The sequence below is a fragment of the Canis lupus genome, chromosome 4 (assembly GCF_011100685.1).
Source record: "Canis lupus familiaris isolate Mischka breed German Shepherd chromosome 4, alternate assembly UU_Cfam_GSD_1.0, whole genome shotgun sequence".
Classification (NCBI taxonomy): domain Eukaryota; kingdom Metazoa; phylum Chordata; class Mammalia; order Carnivora; family Canidae; genus Canis; species Canis lupus.
Window position 1 is genome coordinate 7,090,689 of NC_049225.1, and position 20,208 is coordinate 7,110,896.

The window sequence follows — 20,208 nt, forward strand, 5'->3', positions numbered from 1 at the left end:
TGACTGTCACCTCATGACCAACCATGAGCCTGAACCAGCCGGCTAAGCCTTTCCTGGACTCCTGACCCAGGAAAACTATGTGAGATAAAGTCCTTGGGCTTAAACTCCTAAATTCTGGGGTCATTTGTTACACAGCAACTGATCACTAATCTACATGCCCTCTCTGGAAAGCCTTCCCAGAGAAAGCTGAAAGGACTGAATAGTCTTTCCACACCAGGGGACACAAAAGAACACACAGCTCTTCAGTGAATGCTAAGTGACAAGTACATTTTATATATCTTTGTATAAATGATTACTTTGAAAACTATACTTTTTTACAAAAAGTGCTTTTCATTACATTTCTTAAGACTCCTTAAGACATCAGTACAGTCTCAGAATGTACGACTGAGTTCAGCTAGATTTGTCTTGAATTGCAAATCCCGAAGCCACAGCACACTGCAGTTGGTGGCGTGCGTGTGGTAGCTGGTGAGGGATGGGGCTCAGAGGCAGATCCTGACACTTGTATGGTACACAAAGGGCTATGGGTTCTATCCAGCATCTGAGAGATACTAAGCCAGGGAGGATCACAGGCTGTACCTGAAAGGCTGTTAGCTGTGTGGCGTCAGGGACAAGTTAGGCATTTTTTTGAATAGACAGCATGAGATTGTGGGGTCTAGTCCAAGGCAGTTATTGAGGAGAAGCATTAGAGCAGTGGTTTTCAAACATCTATGTAAGTGGTTCTCTTATTATTTTCTGACTTAATGGCACATACATACTTCCCCACTCACTTTACTAGCAGAAAACCAGGAAGGGATCCACTGTAGTCATCCAAGGAATGGTCTATACACTTACTCAAACTTCCATTTTTCTAATGCACTTCATTTTTAACTTTCAACAGCATTTATATGTGCATGTGTGTTTGCATGGGTGTGCGCACACACATCCTGCTTCCCCCTCAGGGGAAGGCCAAGGTCATATTCACCTTTTTATTTTCCCATGGAAGCACATGAGCTGAAGCAACTGATGCCCTCCACTGATGGGGTGAGGGAGGAAGGCCAGCATCTGTGGAATCAGCCACTGTCATTTTCAAATTTTTCTTCAAAAATGAATGCCGAATTTGGGAGAAATTTGAAAAGCTCTCAGCTACCTGCTCATCAGCATAAAAACAGCCAATCCCACCAGAGCAAGCCATTCCAATGACCTCTTATCAAGGAGTATTTGGGGCATTCTGCTGCCTCCAGAAACTAGGAATAATTGTGGATGTCATCTCCCCACAGGTCAGCAGAACTCTATTCTGGACATTAAAATGAGAGTTTGAAAGCAGTCAATTCAGACAGAGAGAAACCACATGAAGAATGCATGTGTGCCTGTGTGCATATATTTATTTGGGTGTACATACGCGGGTAGTAGGGTGCATGTGGGTGTGTCTGTAAATACACAAGTGGATAGAAACATAAAGCACGAGGCCCCCAAACCAGCCTTCCTCAGATTCTCTACGACATCCACCAAGAAGAGCTCACTGACATTGTTTAAACTTCTGCAAAAAAATATCCGGACACACACACGCATATATTATATTCTACCAACTGGAAATGCTCATTTTAAAACCTTAGTTTATATAAAATCCTCTCTAAAACTAGGGACTTTATTATCCAAAAACTGTAGGAACCTCAAAAATAAGTCTGGGATTTTTCATGAAAAATCTAAGTTATTGATGCTCAACTGAGAGGCAGATATCAGATGCAAAACTACTGAGAAGCTTGCATACACTGGTTTTTCTAAATAACACATGAACATATATTCCAGACTGTAATAAAAGAACCACTACTGGGGTACCTGGGTGGCTCAGTTGAACCCCATATCTGGCTCCACACTCAGCAGGGGGTCTACTTAAGATTCTCTCTCTTTCTGCCATTCCCCTGCTCCTGCTGTCTCTCTCAATCAAATAAATAAAATCTTAAAAAACAAAAATGAAATAAAAAAGAACTACTATCCTATCCAAAATTGTTTTATTTTTTTAATTGCTTTATTTTTATATAAATTCAAGCAACCCAGTCAGTGAGCACACATCATGCTTACATTGTTCTAAATTCTAAGTTGGTAGGGATGCAGCCTGACAGTACTGGGGCCCAGGTATGAAAGAGGTCAAGAGGGGATCCCTGGGTGGCTCAGCGATTTAGCACCTGCCTTTGGCCCAGGGCGTGATCTTGGGGTCCCGGGATCGAGTCCCGTGTTGGGCTCTTGGGCATGGAGCCTGCTTCTCCCTCCTCCTGTGTCTCTGCCTCTCCCTATCATAAATAAATAAAAATAAATAAATCTTTAAAGAAAAAAAAAAAGAGGTCAGGAATCTCCCCAGTCCTCCCCAGTGCTGGGTGTGGAGAAGTCAAATGGAGCCCCTGGAGCGCACATACTTAAAGTTACGCAGTAAGGAGCTCATGAAGAACTTCGGGCAGCCTGGGCCACGAGACAAAAATCACTATGTGCACACGATCTGGAGAGTGGCCTTTCTCCCCTGGACCCCCTCTGTTCACAGAGGGACTGCAAGGCTGCAGGATGGCAGACACTACCCTACGGCCCCTGAAGCCCTCACCACTTCTCACCCAGGCCTACATGTCACAGCACCATACATTTTCACTCTTACAGAGAGGGAGAAACACTTTGTGCAAGGCATATTTTAGTTCCTCTGTTTTTAGGGAGATTATTTCCTTGGGAGAAAGTCCTAAAATTGACCAGCCAGTGGTAAGGGAAGCTTTGAATAATTTTGTAACTTTGCTTACATGCAGCTAGGTTGTTTTCCAGACAGATTAAATCAGTTTAGAGCAACAACAAAATATCTGTGTACCAGTTATGCCAGAAACCTGAAAACTATGACTTTTTTCGGTCTTTTGTTTAATCTTTATATGCACGTTTCAGAACACAAAAGAAAATGTAGACATAAAATAGGCACAATTTCATTTAACCAAAATATTGAACTGAGAAAAAGCTAATTAAAGTGGCTTTTGCCTTATAGTGAATTATTTACTTAATAAGTATTTCTGGTGGTATTAACTTTATTTTTTTTTTTTTAATATCAGACACAGACTGGCTTCCTAGCTGGCCTAAGACAAAAGATATTGAAAGTCATGGGAAAGAACCAAGGAGCATCTGCTAGAAGTCAGGCAGCAGAACTATGGCCCTTCCCCACAAATAGCCACAAGTTTGGGCAGGAAAGCAAAGGGTGATAACAGTGGCTACAGCCAAGCCAGCCCCAAATTCCTCAAACCTCTGAAGTTATGAGCTAAAAGTGGAGGCCCAATTAGACTTCTATCTGTGCTTATTCCAAGCTGAAAGTTTCAGAACCCCTCAGAAGTTCGGTGGCATGTCGACTGTGTGTCCCCAGGGATGAAATCACAGGCTGGCAGCCAGGACCAGATGTCTAGACTGCCTGACGCGCCCTGCAGCTCAGCCCTTCTTTCCTTGGGTGTGCTCTGGGTGGGAGCTGTCCCTACCCAAATGCCAGAGATTCTCACCCCAGGGCCCAGCAGACTAGTGCTAAGGCTCCTCCTGGGTGTTCTAACTGGCCTCTCTGGGATTCACCCACATGAGTGCCTGACCGCAGAGCACAGAACAGCACCCTCTGTATCTTGCAAGCTACGAGAACTATCCCAAGGACTGAAACAGGATCTGCTGGCTGACAGCCTATTGCATGGAGAACCCACTACCCCTTGTGATCCCAGTACCTTGGGACCAGCCTGGACATCTGAGCTTGTGGGTCTCCATGACAAAGTCACAGCTTGCTCTGGTCCCCAGGTACGTGGCAAACTGTTGATGTGAGGCTCCTCCCAAGGTTCTGCTGTCCCTCACCTCACTCGCCTTCTCAAGAGAAATAATTATACTCACCTCTCTGTACTCCCTAGCAGCTGAGGACACACAGTCTACAATGTCACCTTCAGTCCTAGTAACTCTGTCCAGTAGGTATCTCTGTCTCCGTGTTACAGATAAAGAACACAACTGATTCAGACAAAGTCACTAAACTCCCAAGTGAGAGCAGAGAGTCAAACCCAAGATAAGCTGAGAGCAAAGCTCCCTTATATCCCCCACATGCAATATGACCTGCACATTTTCAGTATGAGTAAGGCAGGACATCAAAGGAAAGAATCAAAGAAACTGAAGGAAAGAACTGCAGAAATTCATCTAATTGTAAAGAATCTACTTTTCTCTCCAATGAGAGGCAGGAGCACTTCAGGTTCTAGGGGTAACAGAGGCACAGCCACAAAAACCCTCATCTGTTTTTTGGAGTAAGCATATTACCTTCAGTTACTCAAAAAGGATGACAGGTTTGGGGTCTCAGGACAATGAAGGTAACCAACAGCACCAGGATGGAGGATGGCCTGCTTTGGGAGGCAGATGTGAGCTGCAGGCAAAGCCCCCTCTCCCCCTTTACACACAGCCAGAGATGGGACTGTGCCTCAAACGTGCTACCTCCCTTATCAGCTAATGGGTGTTTAAGGCGCTTGTAAAAACTCCTCTTGCTTAGTAAAAATCTTACTTTGATTTTAAACTTTTGATTCAAGTTCAGTAACTTTGAGGTCTCATATCTTTTTACTAGATACTAACTAAAAGAGAGAAAGCTGAATGTCTTAGCGACAGTAAAATAGTGAGGACTTCTTGTCTAAATAATGAGAAGACTGAGTAGACATAAACAAGTGCAGCTTTGATGAGGAAAAGTCAACTGTTATGGCTCTTTTAGTTCAGCTTTCAAATACACAGCGATTTGACTATTAAATAAAAGCTTAGCTTGTTACAGAAAGCATTTCAAAAGGCAGTAGTTAAATTGGCTTTCCAGGTAAAGCCTTCAGTGAAAATGATTATTTTCAGATAATCCAGTAAAGTTAAAAAATTAGAATTGGGAGAATTTTTGATGAGGAAGATGTACATGGTGTTAAAGTATCTCCCCATTCATTGCTTTCATCAATTTCAAAAGAAAAAAAAAAAGGTGCACAATGAAGAAACACTTTCTCAGCATGAGATTTGAGCAAACCACCACCTCATCACCTGCAAGTTTGCTTCTGAAGGAGGCAGGGCGGGCCTTGGACTGATGCAACCAGGAGGAAGCAGCTAGTGGCATGGATTGGGAAATGGGACAAAGTGGCGGAATGAAGGGGAGGAAGGCAGCAGGTTATACAAATTCTACCCCAGTCCCACCAGCGGAGCACCTGCTTTTGCTGGGGCTCTGGGGAGTGGGCTACAAGAATTGCCTGAAGAAGGTAAGAGCAACCCAAGGCCAGAGCTGGCTCAGCATCTAAATCACAGGCCCTCCCTGAGGCCAGCAATGAGACAATGAGAAGTAAGAGCATCAGACCTGCCCCAGGGAATGAGGGGACTGCTGGGAAAGGTCACGGAAAGACCAACCCCCAGCTGATCCACAAGCCAGACCAAGGGATCAGAGGCTTCTCACCCTCTCCTGTCCTTGGAGCGTGGGTCTTGCTGGCTTCTCCTGCTTGCAGAGGCTGCTGCAAGGACACAACTTTGAGATAATGATGTGGTGCTGAGAACACCTGCACTGTCTACTTGACTGAACTCAGTTAAGGCCTCTCTATATATAAACTTAAGAGGTGGTGGCCGGGGGGCAGGGGTATTCATCTTGCTGCATCCAACACAAGCCTTGTGTGCAAGTTCCCTCTGCTTATTACAACAGCCACTTCCCAACCAGGAGTGGCCTACCTGTTTTTGGTCTCCCTCTGCCCTCCGAAAGAAGGGGGCTAGTTTCATGTTTCACCAGGAAGTTCAGACAGGGTTGTGGACCAACAGAGATTACCAGTAAGGGCTGCCATGGCAAATCCTACAAGATAAGCCACAGAGTCGACCTTATGCTGAACTTTGAGTTTATTTTCCTCTTTTGATTCAGTGCAGGAACGTTTCCACTGACAATTTTTACATTAATTTTTATGTTTGCACCAGACAGCTTTTTGTTTCTCTGGCTGATCCTGCAGTGCATATATATCATCATGAGGTCCAGAAACAAGAGAGTGAGGAGGAACAAAGAAAAAAAGTCACATTCACTAACAATGAAGGAACCTCAAAAGCAATCCTTGGGCTCCTGTCAACCTTTCAAGAATGGATCCTGACTAGAAATTGATTTTTCTAAATTCTCTCTAAAGCCTAGTGGCCTGAAATACTAAGTGGCAATTCCAGGTCAAGTGGTAAAAAATAAACTTTCCCCAGTCAGGAACAACCTTCAAATGAATTTTTCAAAGATCTGAAGACGAATCTCGTTTCAGAATCAAAAGCAGATCCTGTTCTTGAAAACAAATATACTCCAAGGCCTTATTTTGATCAAAACAAGGTTCAACTATGTTGATTTTCCCTGGGTGTCCTGGTTCTAGCTTCCTATTCTTTTCACGGATCTTAATTAAAAATGACATGGGTAAGCCTAGAAAATAGGGCTTAGAGTAGATACCTTTTGTTCTTAAAAAAAAATTATAATCTGTTGTTAACTTTTGGTGTGAGTAGCAGATACATGGGGAGCCAAAAAAAAGTTAAATCCTATACTGCAACAAATGCTAATGAAGCATTCAGTGTGGAGGTCAAAAAGACCATTATGAAAAAGGCCAACACTATCCTGCCAGCTCTTGATGACTGAAAAACTGGAAATACAATCCAAATTACAGAAGCATCAGAAAATAGAAGAGACTTATAAATAACCTTAACAAAAAACAATTTTTCTTTTTTTTTTTTTTTTAAGAGAGAAATGGAAAAACAATGAGATAGTAGGTTTTGGCTATGGAGCTATTATCTAAAAATTTAACATGCTTTTTATATCTAAATAATTACAATTTTGCATTGTTCCAATCACTCCATGTAAGACCTTTTGTGATGGATAATTAAGTCTTGATTCTACAATTCACACCAGCTCTACCACTAACAGGCTGTGTGCCTTTGAGCAATTTACTCTCTAGTCTATTCCTCCGTTTCTCCATCTCTACAAGAGGAACAGAGTGATAGTATCACTCTGAGGATTAAATGAGTTAGTGCCTGCTGCACATTTTGCACTGGTAACTGTTAACTACTTATACTACCACCATCACCACTGGTAACATTACCAACAATACTACTACAATGCAGAAAAATTAACAAAAAAGAATGTATAAGGCAACTTTTTAAACTATAATATGGTAATTAAAATAGTATGGTACCGATGTACCAGATAACCCTGAAACATTATACTTATACACACACATACTTCTTATTATAATTAATGAAGCATGGGAAATGAGTTATGGGAAATGAGAAATGAGTTAACAAATGGTTTTGGTAAACTGGCCAAGTGTTTGGAAGAAAATCAATTGAGAGTCTCATTGTAGATTACATTCGAAATAAATCCAGATGGATTAAAAACATGTTAAAAGAAAAAAAAAGATACCATAGAAGAAACTAATTCTCTGTTAACTTAGAATACAGACAGACTTTCTCAATGTTGAGAAGGAAGGAAGGAAGGAAGGAAGGAAGGAAGGAAGGAAGGAAGGAAGGAAGGAAGGAAGACCATCATCAAAGTGACAAACTGAGAAAAATACAATCAATAAATATAAAAAGGTCATCTGCCTTATAAAAAGATCTTTTTAAGCCAAAGGGAAAAAAAATGGGAAAAGGAATAAAAATAATTTAAAATAATTAGGTTAAAAAATATTCAAACTCAAAAACATTTAGCCTCATTAGCAACTTAAAAACATGAATTAAAGCAAAGTGTATTTTCATATGGAAATGGGCAAAGATGCTGGAGAGGAACACAAAGGTGTCCACACATTGGCAGGGGGTTCAGAGTCACACAGCCATCTCAGGAGCACCTCAGCAGCACAGCTTTTCACCTAATCCGTCCACCCTCTGGGCTGAGAAAAGACTGGTGTACAAGGGGGTTTACTACAAGGATACCTGCAACAGTGGTAAACATCTGCCACTGAGGGAATAAGGCTTAAGTCAGAGGTGAAAACCCATGCCAGGAAACATTGTGTGATCATTACAATATCGCAGTTGTGAGGATTATCGTGTTGTATGGCTACTCCCATGTTACTAAATTGTATTATTGGGAAGCCCAAGCCTGTAAAACAACACACAGTATTTTCCCCCATTTTGGAATGACAGAATAAAGCTGAAAAGGGGAGCACCTGGGTGGCTCAGTTGGTTAAGTGTCTGCCTTTAGCTCAGGTCATGAGCCCAGGCTCCTGGGATGGAGCCCCTGAGTCCCTGCAGTGGGCTCCCTGCACAGTGGAGAGTCTGCTTCTCCCTCTCACTCTGCCTCTCTCCCTAGCTCCTATTCAACACACTCTCTCTCTCAAATAAATAAATAAAATCTTTAACTAAATAAAAAGTTAAAAAAGGAAAGAAACAAAATACAATAACAGCAGTTAACCCAGGGATAAGATTATGAATTATTCCTATTTACTCCTTTATTTTTATTTCATAATTTTTACAAATTTGCTACTTTGTGTAGGGAGAGCATTAATATTCAGAAGCATAATAAAAATGCTGTCAGATGTGGAATGAAAAAAATGTCAACACCAGCCAAGCCTACAAAGGACTTTCTAAAAACCTGAGTCTAGAATGCTTCCCAATCTTACTCTATTTTTCTTTACTATCCACGTGTGCCCAGGAGAGTCCCTACATCTCCATTCCAGCCTGAGGACATGAAACATGAGACCCACAAGCCCCATGAGCCCTAAGGCTGGCTGGGGCCTAGCTCCCCTGAACCTTCCATAGCCATGCCCTGCTCTGACCTCCCTGGGGGCATAGCAGGGACACCCCTGCTGACCCCAAGGATTATCTCCCTTCTATTTTACATGAGACATAACTTAAAATATTTTTCATGCACAGTGAGATTTCCTACACATAGGAGGCACTTATAGATATTTCTTAACTTAGAGTTAGGAAGTGTTTTCAGATGTTCCGGGCACTACAAACTAACACACTATCTGTACCAAGGCTTTCACCGCCCTAGATGTGCTTGCTGCAGCTTTCATTGTACTTGTCAGTAGTAACTGTCTTTTTACATTCCCCTATTTTTGCTGCAAAGCTACTTTAATTTTTTTCTTCCTAAAGGTAAAACACCAATTCCTTTTCCTTTCTTCATCCCACTAAAATATATGAAAGGGGAGGAAAACCTGTACTTCTGGAAAAAAAAAAAAAAAAATCTGTGACCTTGACTGGGTAGGTCTGCAGTCTGGGAACTTTCCCTAAAATACGGATGTCTGGGTTTGGTAACCAAAGTATGAAAAATTGGGGAGAAGTCTGCTTTCCTTTATTTTTTAATTAAGAAAGATTCAAGCTCTTATTCTAGTCAGCATATGATTTCTTGTATCATCTTGCAGACAGACATCAGGCATGTATGTGCACACTGCCCTCCCAAGATTCAGTCTGTTCTAAGCCAGGTAAATAAAAATCAATTCTTTGTATCGATCCAGGGCCTAAAGCCAGAATCTCCACCTGGAATTTCATTTGAAGTACTTCACTTGCCCTCTGAACATTAAGTAGAGAGGTATGCGTTTGATGGGAAAAGAGCCAGGGAGAAAAATGTCATGTTCTCTTAGTGCTCCCACCAATACAACGGCCACAACAGACCCAGCACTGGGGCCCAGGAGGTGAGAGGAGCAAGATGGGCTCTGGGGAGTGGTGGCCCCCTACCAGAACAGGGACCCTGCCAGGATAGAGCGCAAGCCCCTGCCAGCCCTCAGAAGTTAGCAACTAACTGCCCTCTGCAGGCTATGGTTAAAATGTTCAGCAGCTTTGAGTAATTACCAAAGCCCTTGACATGGCACATTTTTGCTCAGCCCCAAATGTCAAAAAACAGCAGAGAGGCAAAGATAAGAGTGTGCCAACCAAAGAAAAGGGCCAGGGCCAAGCGTCAAAGGCCCTGCCATGTGCGGGAAACATGTCTGAGCTAGTATGGCTGGGGAATGGTGACAGGAGGCCAGAGGTGAGTGGGCCAGGCTGCACAGGGCTCACCAGGCTGTGAGAGACACCCTAGACTTGCCCGCTGGTATGTCTCACACCTCCAGAAGATTCAGACCTGCCTGGGGAGACAGGTCAACACTGTTCAATTTCTACAAAAATAAATCAAAGCAGTAAAGTCTATCACAGATTAAATGAAACTCTACTTACTTAACACAGTCCATGAGGCCCTGATCCCATGGCCTCACCCACCTTACCTTCTTCCTTACCTGCTCCTGCCTCAGGACAGTGGGGCCGCAGCTTATCTGTTCCCCTCAACTACTATGTTGTCCACAGAACCCCCCTCAACACACATATCCAGTATTCTCTCTCTGAAGGGACGATGCTTTCTCGTCTTCCCATTTCAGTTACGTGTCACCTCCTCAGAGCTCTTTCCTGGCCACCTGATCTAAGCTCCTGGCACCTCTCACAGCACCTAGCTGGTCTCCTACACAGTGTTTAGGACAATCGTACACTTACTTCTTTAATGTCTACATCTCTCCCTCGAAAATAAGTCTGTTTTGTTCATGACTATATGTCTAAGATTTGATAAACATTTGATGAATGAACACAAAAAACACGTTAATATATAATCCAAAGGCAAAAGTTGCAACGTTCTTTGAAAAGAACGACTAACTTGACAAACCTTTTCCACTTTTCCTTTTCCTGGCCAGAAAAAGGGGAGAAAGAACTTAACTAAAATAAGACATGAAAGAAGGGAAAACACTACTGACCTTACACAATAAAAGGGATCATAGTGGAATATATGAACAATAATATACTAACAGATGAGATATATGAAACAGACAAATTACTAAAAGATTACTACAATTGACTCAACCAGAAATAAAAAATTAGCAGACCTATACAAGTAAAGAGATTGAATTCACAATTACAATGCTTCTTGCTTCCCATGAAGAAAATCCCAGGTCACAGGGCTTCACTGGTAAATCAAACATTCAAAGAAAAAATTTAATACAAGTCACAAACTCTTCCAAAAACCAGAAGAGGAAGGGACACTTCCCAACTTATTCTGAGACCAATATTTACCCTGATACCAAAATCAGACAAAGACAGCACAAGAAAGCTACAGACCATATCCCTTAGAGATACAGATACTGTAATCTTCAACAAAATACTTGCAAATATATAAAAATCCAGCAATACATAAAAGCATAAAAGGATTTGCATATAATATTTTTGAATCCATCAATGTATAAAAATAATTATATACCCTGACCAAGAGGGATTTATTCCAAGAACCAAGGTTGGTTTAACATCCAAAAATCAATTAATGTAATACAAATACATTAATATGATGAAAGATAAAAATCACATCACATAGTCACTTCTATAGAAGCACAAATATAAGAAAAACAGATAAATTGGACTTCTCAAAAACAATCATGCTTCAAAGGACACCATGAAAAAATAAAGGCACCTACAGAATGGAAGAATATACTTGCAAATCATATATCTGATACCAGACTGGTATCCAGATCTCATGAAGAAATCTCACAACTCAGTAATAAAAAGGCAACTAAGCCAATTTAATAATGAGCAAAGCAAATGAATAAATATTTCTCCAAAGAAGATACACAGATGGCCAAGAAAGACATGAAAAGATGCTCAACATCACTAGTCATCAGGGAAATGCAAATCGAAGTTATATGATAGATAATGCATCACATCTGCTAGGATGATGAAATTAAAAGAGACCATAATTGGTGCTGGCAAAGATGTGAAGAAACCGGAATTTTCATCTACTGCTGGTGGAAATGTGCAGCTAGTCTGTAAAAACAGTCTGGGTATTCTCACAAAGATTTATATAGACATACCATATGACCTAGCATGTCTACTCCTAGGTGTATACCCAAGAGAACTGAAAATATATGTCTACCCAAAAACTTGCACACAAATGTTCAGAGAAGCATTATTCACAATAACCAAAAACTAGAAGCGATCCAAATGTCCATCAACTGATGAGATCAACAAAATGTGGTATATCCATTCAATGGAATATTACTCAACAATAAAAAAGAATTATTATGTGCTAAAGTGTAAATAAACCTTGAAAACATTATGCTAAGTGAAATAAGCTAGTTACTAAAGACACCATTGTATATGATTTCCTTTTTAGGAAATGCCCAGACTGGACAAATTGACAGGCAAAGAACGTAGGGTAGCAGTTGCCAGGAGCTGGGAGGGACAGAGGAAGGAAGAATGAGTGTTTGATGGGTATGGGGTTTCCTTTTTGAAATGATGGAGAGGTTCTAAAATTAGATAGTGAGGTTTGGTTGCACAATCCTTTGAATATACTAGAAAAAGCTGAATTGTGTATTTTCAATGGGTGAAGCATACGGTATGTGAATTATATCTCAATAAGCTATTAAAAAAAAAAAAGGTATTACAGTGATACATAGTATATCAGATGGTCCCTGACTTAAATGATTTAACTCATGACTTTATAGTGGTGAGAAAGCAAAAAGATTCGGTAGAAACCATAGGTCAGATTTTCAATTCTGACCTTTTCCTGGGGTAGCAGCAGCATGCAGTATGATGCTCTCTTATGATGTTGGGCAGGAGCAGGAGTCCAAGCTCCCAGGCAGCCACGTGATCATGAAGATTGTAAACAACCAATATACTGACAACCATTCTGCACCCATACAGACATTATATATTTCCCTTTCAGTACAGTACTCAATATATTGCATGAGATCTTCAACACTTTATTATAAAATAGGCTTTGAAACTGTGGAAGGAGCCTCGGTGTCCATCGAAAGATGAATGGATAAAGAAGATGTGGTTTATGTATACAATGGAATATTCCTCAGCCATTAGAAACGACAAATACCCACCATTTGTTTCAACGTGGATGGAACTGGAGGGTATTATGCTGAGTGAAATAAGTCAATTGGAGAAGGACAAACATTATATGGTCCCATTCTTTTGGGGAATATAAAAAATAGTGAAAGGGAATAAAGAGGAAAGGAGAAAAAATGAGTGGGAAATATCAGAAAGGGAGACAGAACATGAGAGACTCCTAACTCTGGGAAACAAACAAGGGATGATGGAAAGGGAGGTGGGTGGGGGGTGGGGTGACTGGGTGACAGGCACTGAGGGGGGCACTTGATGGGATGAGCACTGGGTGTTATGCTATATGTTGGCAAACTGAACTCCAATTAAAAAATATGTTAAAATAAAATTAAATTAAATTAAATTAAATTAAAATAAAATAAAATATAAAATATAAAATAAAATATAAAATAAAATAAAATAAATAAAATAAATAAAATAAAATAAAATAAAATAAAAAAATAAAATAAAATAAAATAAAATAAAATAGGCTTTGTGCCATATGATCTCGCCCAACCATAGGTTAATGTTCAGTGTTCTGAGCATGTTGAAGGTCAGCTGGGCTGAGCTATGACAGTTTGTTGGTTAGTTGTATTACATGTGTTATCCACTTACTATATATTTTTTAAGATTTTTTATTTATTCATGAGAGACACAGGGAGAGAGAGAGAGAGAGAGGCAGAGACACAGGCAGAAGGAGAAGCAGGCTCCATGCAGGGAGCTGGACATGGGACCCGATCCCGGGTCTCCAGGATCACGTCCTGGGCCAAAGGCAGCACTAAACTGCTGAGCCACCTAGGCCGCCTTCCACTTACCATATTTTTAAGTTATGATGGGTTTATCAGGAGGTAATCCCATAAGCTAAGGAAGATCTGTAATATGTTAGGTGCCTACCATTATATTTATATAATGACATTTCCCCTTCCTAAATGTTTATTTGTTGTGCTGTGAAAATACGGTGAAGATATAAATAAGAGGAAGGTCTTCGTAGCTGGGCATCAGAGCCCTCCCAGTATAAAATATTTCCATAAGCTGAATATGTGTGACAAAGAATTTACGTGTAGTTTAGAGTGACATCAAATTATGGTGCATTAAAAAAAAAATTATGGTGCATATATCCTTTTCAAGGCTCAGTCACTTGAAAACTTTTCAGTTGTAAAATGCAAAACTGGCCACTCTTTGAAGCAAAACCACTCTGTTCCCAGGGTCAGTAATTCCCACAATATGCTAAGAAGAAATGGGCTCAAGAGGCAGAAATCACATACTTACATTCCTCAAGACTGGAAGTGCCAAGAGCTCAAAGGAAGTCAGATCCACCACATACTGTCCGACTCGGCATTCACGTTTTCCAGGCGGAGGCTCTGACCTGAATGAAAAGACAGTGCGTTCTTTGTTAAAAGACCCCTGTATTGATTTCTGGTTTGCAGCTACTCCAGGGAGGGTCTGGCCTTCCACATATGCTAAATCACCCTTAAAAATCACCTACACAAAACGTGGTGGTATGCAAAGCTAACCTACTTTCATGTTTTTTCCTGAAAACAAGAGTGCAATCCACCACAACCACCACCAGCCCTGGCAGTTACTTTGGGAGCCAATCCCAAAGCTGCGGAGAGGCAGCGTAACAACAGAAGAGTAGCATAAGAAACAGGATCACAGATTACAAGATGCTAAAAACCTATTATTTGTTGAGGTAAGTTTTAAGTGAAATATGATAATTTTATACTTTGTTTTTCTTAAGATGGTTTCAATCTCTTTTTTCTCTGAGAAGTCCATAAAGGCCCAAGATTCTTTCAAGATAGAAGAGATCATGTGGCTAAATCCTGTGCCCAAGGAGAATAAAATACCATAGAAATTAAATATCAGTACCCAATTCTAGACAAAACTCCCCGCATGCCGGATAATGTGACAACATCGAATCCTATTCTTCTCCCTCCCTGTCTGACTTCTTCGGTGTAAAATCCATCGACAGGCACACCAGAGGATTTTAAAACCTCACTGGCTTTCTGGATCAATGTTGTTTTTCCAACTCCTAAAGAAAAACAAAAACAACACAAAAGCTCATTAGGAACCAGTCCCTTGCTAGGACACACAGCACTCACTGCCTCTGAGAGCAATTACTGCAGGAAAAGAAATGGGCTGCAAGCGGATTTTATGAATATTAAGTTCACTTCAATTTTTATTGCTCCAGGTGTTAAGACTTTGTAATTCCAAGCATAATAAAAATAGGAATGGGATCTTAAAGTTTAATTTTGAAATTCTAAAACACTTTGTCACATACACACATATACGCAATCCCAGAACCACCTGAGGGGCTCTGTGGCAATAGTCTGCATCCTCTGAGATGAGCTTCTAGAACCAGGGTTACTCTCCTCGTGGGTGGCCACACCCTTTCAACAGGTCATGCGTGGGTCACAGACTGGGCACCTTAAAACTAGGATTTCAAAAAAAAAAAAAAAAAAAAAAAACTAGGATTTCAACCTTCGGAGCACTCTGGACCTACATTTATCCGTGAGAGAATCCCATCACTCCTCCATGGACTTACAATGCTAGGTCTCCCCAGAACAGCCCCTTAAATACCACTACCACCACTGGAAACGGTAGTTTTTAAACTTTCTCCCAAGAGCAATACTGTCCGGTTGACAACCCCTTCTGTGACCTTTTCCAGTGTCCTGAAGCATTCCTCTGGCTTGCCCCACACTCTCCCAAATTACAACTCAAGCGCCTCCATCCACCCCCTCGTCCACCCAGCCTATTAACTCTCCTGATGGACTCTGATGTGTTTACAAGCACCAATAGGTGCACACTAGTCACCAGCCCTGTGGAGCTAGGCACTATCCTAGCACGCTCCACAAGCATTTCCTTGGTTAAATTCTCACAACTGCCCCTCTTGGGCGGTTACCATTCTCGTTCCCTTGTTCCTGTTTTACAGATGAGGCCCAGAGAGGTCAGGTAACTTATCCAAGTTTATACAACTAGTAAGGACCATACATTTTAACAGGGGCCTTTGTGTGTCACCATGACTTTGTTTACAAGTCTTGTTCCATACAGACTGAAGTCAATGGCATCATGATGACCCAAAAACTGAAAAACGGGAAGCCTCCAGCAAGTCTACCAGAGACTACCGTGAGATACCACAAGGCTGTAACTCATATTATATCTTCGGCTGCTGACACAGAGTCATCAGGGTTCCCCAAGAACCCTTTTAAGCTTCCTTGAGATAAATCATGATCTGTTCTCCAAACGTCACATCAAGAGACCATGGCAGCTGGCCTCTTGGGACATGAACAGCAACCCAGCCACATGCTCACTGTGGCTAGAAAAGAATCATGTACGGTTTCCATCCCAGCTCTGTCCCCCAGTAACTGCTGCTTTAAGAAAGACACTGAGGGGGGTGCCTGGGTGGCTCAGTTGGTTAAGCATCTGCTCAGATTATGATCCCAGGGTCCTGGGATGGAGCTCTCTGCTCAGTGGAAAGTCTGCTTCTCCCTCTATCTCTGACCCTCCTCCTACTTGTGCCCTCTCTCTTGCTCACTCACTCTCAAAAAAATAAAATCTTTAAAAAAAAAAAAAAGTCACTGAAGAACCTGTTTAAGGTAGGTCAGTGGCCCTGGTAGGTATGTAGGTTGGTACTTTTCTGAAAGGCATCCTCCATGTGCCCTCCACAGCACGCAGCATTCCTATCACTATGAATTCACCTTTAGCAAGAATCTGACCACAGCACAAAGATATAATGAAGCAGGTTGTGTGTGTCAGTATTCATTATAATAGCAAAATATAGAAAGCAACCTACATGTTGATCAGTAAGGGAGTGATAAATTATGGTACTATGTATATAATGACATATAAACATGCAGGAATGCCACGCTGCCATTAAAGAGAATACTGTTTACCTAGATTAGCCCAGAAAACAGACCACAATATATGGATATCTGGAGAAAAAGCAGGTTATAATCACAGTAGGAATGTACAGTATTATTCCATTAAGCTTTTAAAAAAAAAAAAGTGAAGTTGGGCAGCCCAGGTGGCTCAGTGGTTTAGCTGCTGCCTTTGACCCTGGGGGTGTGATCCTGGAGACCCGGGATCGAGCCCCACGTTGGGCTCCCTGCATGAAGCCTGCTTCTCCCTCTGCCTGTGTCTCTGCCTCTCTCTCTCTCTCTCTCTCTGTCTCTTATGAATAAATAAGAAAAATTTTTTTAAAAAGTGAAGTCTATAAAAGATGTTGCGAGGGAATTGGGAAGGTTCATAGCACTTATTTCTGTATGTTGCAAATCCTTGTGATTGCCATTTTCTTCTTTAATATCTTAATTTTTTTGGTCTTATTCTATCTTATTCTAAATGTAAAAAAAAAAGTTACTACATTTTGAAGATAACACAGAGCAGCTGTAATAAAAGGGAATGCTGTGCATCCTGCATGTTGGATAGAGCACCAGGAAGCAAGAGGAGGCACTGGCTGAGCCCCTTCCTCTCAGCTATAGAAATCTTGGTTCAATTACTTTTTCATCCCCATCAATTAAGCTGCTACCCTAGTGCTGTCTACACTAAGAGGTAACACCAATGTTGAAGGAGACCCCAAAATGACAGCTCCACACCACGCACAGGCAAGAAGAGCAGGTCAGAGAGCTCCAGAATCTGTTTGGTTCTAGTTCTCGAATAAAGCTGACCCTGAGATAAAGACTGAAGTGCAGGTGGTTTAACTTGGAAAGCGACCCCCAAGACCTCAAGGGAAGTAACTGCATTATCAAGCAAGTCACATTTGTGGGCAGCTAATCCCACTGGGGAATCCTAGGAGACAGTTTTAGACAGTGACTCCATTCTCCTGTCTGAGGGGTAAGGAAGTAAGGGAGTTTACCCACTAACTTCCATCTATCACGGGTTCCAGACTGCTCCTGGGGGGCAGGAATCCCTGGCCCTTTCAGGCCTGCCCTGTGCACAGCTATAGTAGAATCCTGTGACCAGAGAAAGCCCTCCAAGATCAGTCACAGCTGGAAGTTGGGAAAAATGCTAAGTGCCAAGGACACCCTGGTGGGGCACTGACAGGTCACTCAAAGTGACCTCTTTGAGAAGATGGATTACCTGATGACCTGAGTATGTAGATTAGATTTAGACAGCAGGCAGAGTTTGAGATGGAACCGATGATAGAGGCTATTAAAAAAATACCAGACTCTAACTCCAAAGGGGGAAAATAAAAAGTTGCACATAAACGGAAAACTATATAGATCACTGGCTACATGGCTCTTCTGTGATTAGCAGCTATTACATGTATTGGGCTAATCAAATTACACTGTAAGTGTACCAGGAAGATGGACAGAAAGAGGGTGACTGGGCTTGAACACAGGCTCAGCAGAGCTGTATCAGAAAGTTATTTGAGTCTTTCAACTGTGTGTACATAAACCTTTCATAAAAAAGGGGCAAGAAGAAGAACCAGTGGTGACCTGGCCAACCTCAGGCCCAGCCACCGCCAGGGCCCAGGCAGGAATGATGAGAGTGACAGATCACTTCTGTTATGAAACACAGTCGATGGTGTGGGGCCAGCCTGCTGAGCAAACGGCATTCCCAGTTTCCGACAGAGGACTGACAAATCCACTTCCAGAGGACAGTCTTTTGCAGTATTGCGGAGTTCTCTGGGTATCAGAAATTCCTCCAACCACACTCTTCACAGCTTCCCCACTGCCTGGTAAAAAATAAGATTCCAAAGTCTACAATATTAAGTGTGGCCTTTGCTACTTAAGACAAAACACAACCATTAAAATAAAGTGAAAAGACAATTCTAGGCTCCCGGTGACAATCTCGGACATCTGAACTCTCAGCTAACTTCAACACTAGGCCCACGGCCTTTCTCCACGCCAAGCCCATCTTTCTGCCTTACCGTGTGGTGCTGACCTTCCTGGGTCACACCTCACACTCACACGTGTAGGGCCTCGGTTGAAAACGCGCCTCCCCCTCAGCGTCTCGTCGGAAGGAAGGAGCACGATCGCCCGCATCTACTCACAACCCCACGGGGACAAGGGCTTTGCCCCCGTGGAGTGGCCGCAACGGAGGGGCCATTCCGCTCCCGCGGCCTCAGCCTTGCAGGGGCCTGGGAAGGAGCGGCCGTTTCACCCCGCGTTTCTCTATCCTTCCGGGAGGAAGCAGCGCCCGTGGCCGTGGCCGTCCCGTCGGCAGAACCCGGCGTCCCGGGGCTGCTCTCTCACAGGTTCACAGCCCGGAGTCAGGCGGCTGCCGGCGGACCCCGCCCTTTAACACCGTCGTGGACAAGCCCGAATTCCACCAAGATGTTCTTTTCCTTACCAGCGTCGGCCTCAGGTCTAATGGCATCTTTTGTACTTAAAACCGCGCTTTCTGGGTCCGTGATTTAAGCTGGGAACTCGAGGGCCCGCCGCCCCTCCCCGGGAGCACGGACGCCCCCGCCCCCGCCCCGGCCGACCCCCGCGGCCTCCCGGGAGCCGACACCTGGGCCAGGTTACCTGGGGGCCCCGTCAGGAACACGTGGCGGGCCATGCCCCTGGGCCCGGTGGGGGCCCCCGCCGGGGTCGCGGTCTGGGTCACATCCGGGTTCCGCCCCGCAGCGTGCCCCGGGCCCCGCCTCCGCCGGCCGCGCATGCGCCTCAGGGCCCCGCCTCGGTCCGCGCCGGTCCCTCCGCGGCGGCCTGGCTCGCGCATGCGCCCTTGGCTGCTGGTGTCTGCTCCGCGGGGTCCGCCCCTACCCGGTCGGTGGGGAGGGTGGGCGTGCGGGCTTCTCCCGGTCCCGGTGCTCAGACCTCGATGCGGGGCCCGTGCAGGGTGTCTCCGAGGAGACGTGCCCTGGAATGTCTCTTCCTAAACAGCTGCGGGGGCAGGTGGGCGCGGCCCTTGACCCAACGCCCGGACCCGAGGGCTGACACTCCCCGGGGCTGCGGGCTGCGGGCTGCGGGGACAGCCCTTCTGGAAGTTAGGTCTTGGGAGCCTCCCTGCAGAGGGAGGAGGCTTTCACCGATCCCACCTCTGCCCGGTGCTGTCAGCCTTGGCTGCGAGCAGAATTGCCAGTTACAGGAGCTTGGTGCCTGGGCTCCACTTCCCTCAGTGCGCGTGCTCGCTCCCGGGCGTGTCCTGAGCACCTGCATCGGTTTCTGTTGTTTTGGACTCTCCAGCAACTTCTAAAGTCCACTGTGGCTGAGAACCACTAGTCTAGGCGGACTTTGCGCACATGGAGGCCAGAAACTGGCCTTTCTTACTTCTATACCCTAAATGGAAACCGAGGCAAGATCCAGGTGCAGGATCTCAGTGTACAAAGAATTAAGTGGCTTTCCCCCAACTCACTTAACCACCGGAAGTGTTTCAGCCAGCGAAATGAAGTGGCAATGGCCTTGGGCCAAATTTACCTGTAAACTCTTTCAGTCTGACATGTGTACGGTTTGACTTGTGATCAATCATTCT

General features: G+C 43.5%; 1 protein-coding gene across 6 annotated transcripts in view; it reads right to left on the reverse strand.

The window, feature by feature from the left end:
- Positions 1-19,419, reverse strand: part of NTPCR (nucleoside-triphosphatase, cancer-related) — a 28,773-nt gene extending 9,354 nt beyond the window's left edge. For 2 of the 6 annotated variants that reach the window (XM_038533892.1, XM_038533890.1), the window contains exons 1-3: positions 19,260-19,419; positions 14,662-14,824; positions 14,065-14,161 (exon numbers count right to left, since the gene is read on the reverse strand). In XM_038533892.1, the coding sequence (XP_038389820.1) occupies positions 14,065-14,161; positions 14,662-14,824; positions 19,260-19,395 (396 nt within the window). In that variant the 5' untranslated portion in view covers positions 19,396-19,419. The other 4 variants (XM_038533894.1, XM_038533895.1, XM_038533893.1 and 1 more) reach the window with 4 other exon arrangements.
- Positions 19,420-20,208: the final 789 nt, after the last annotated feature.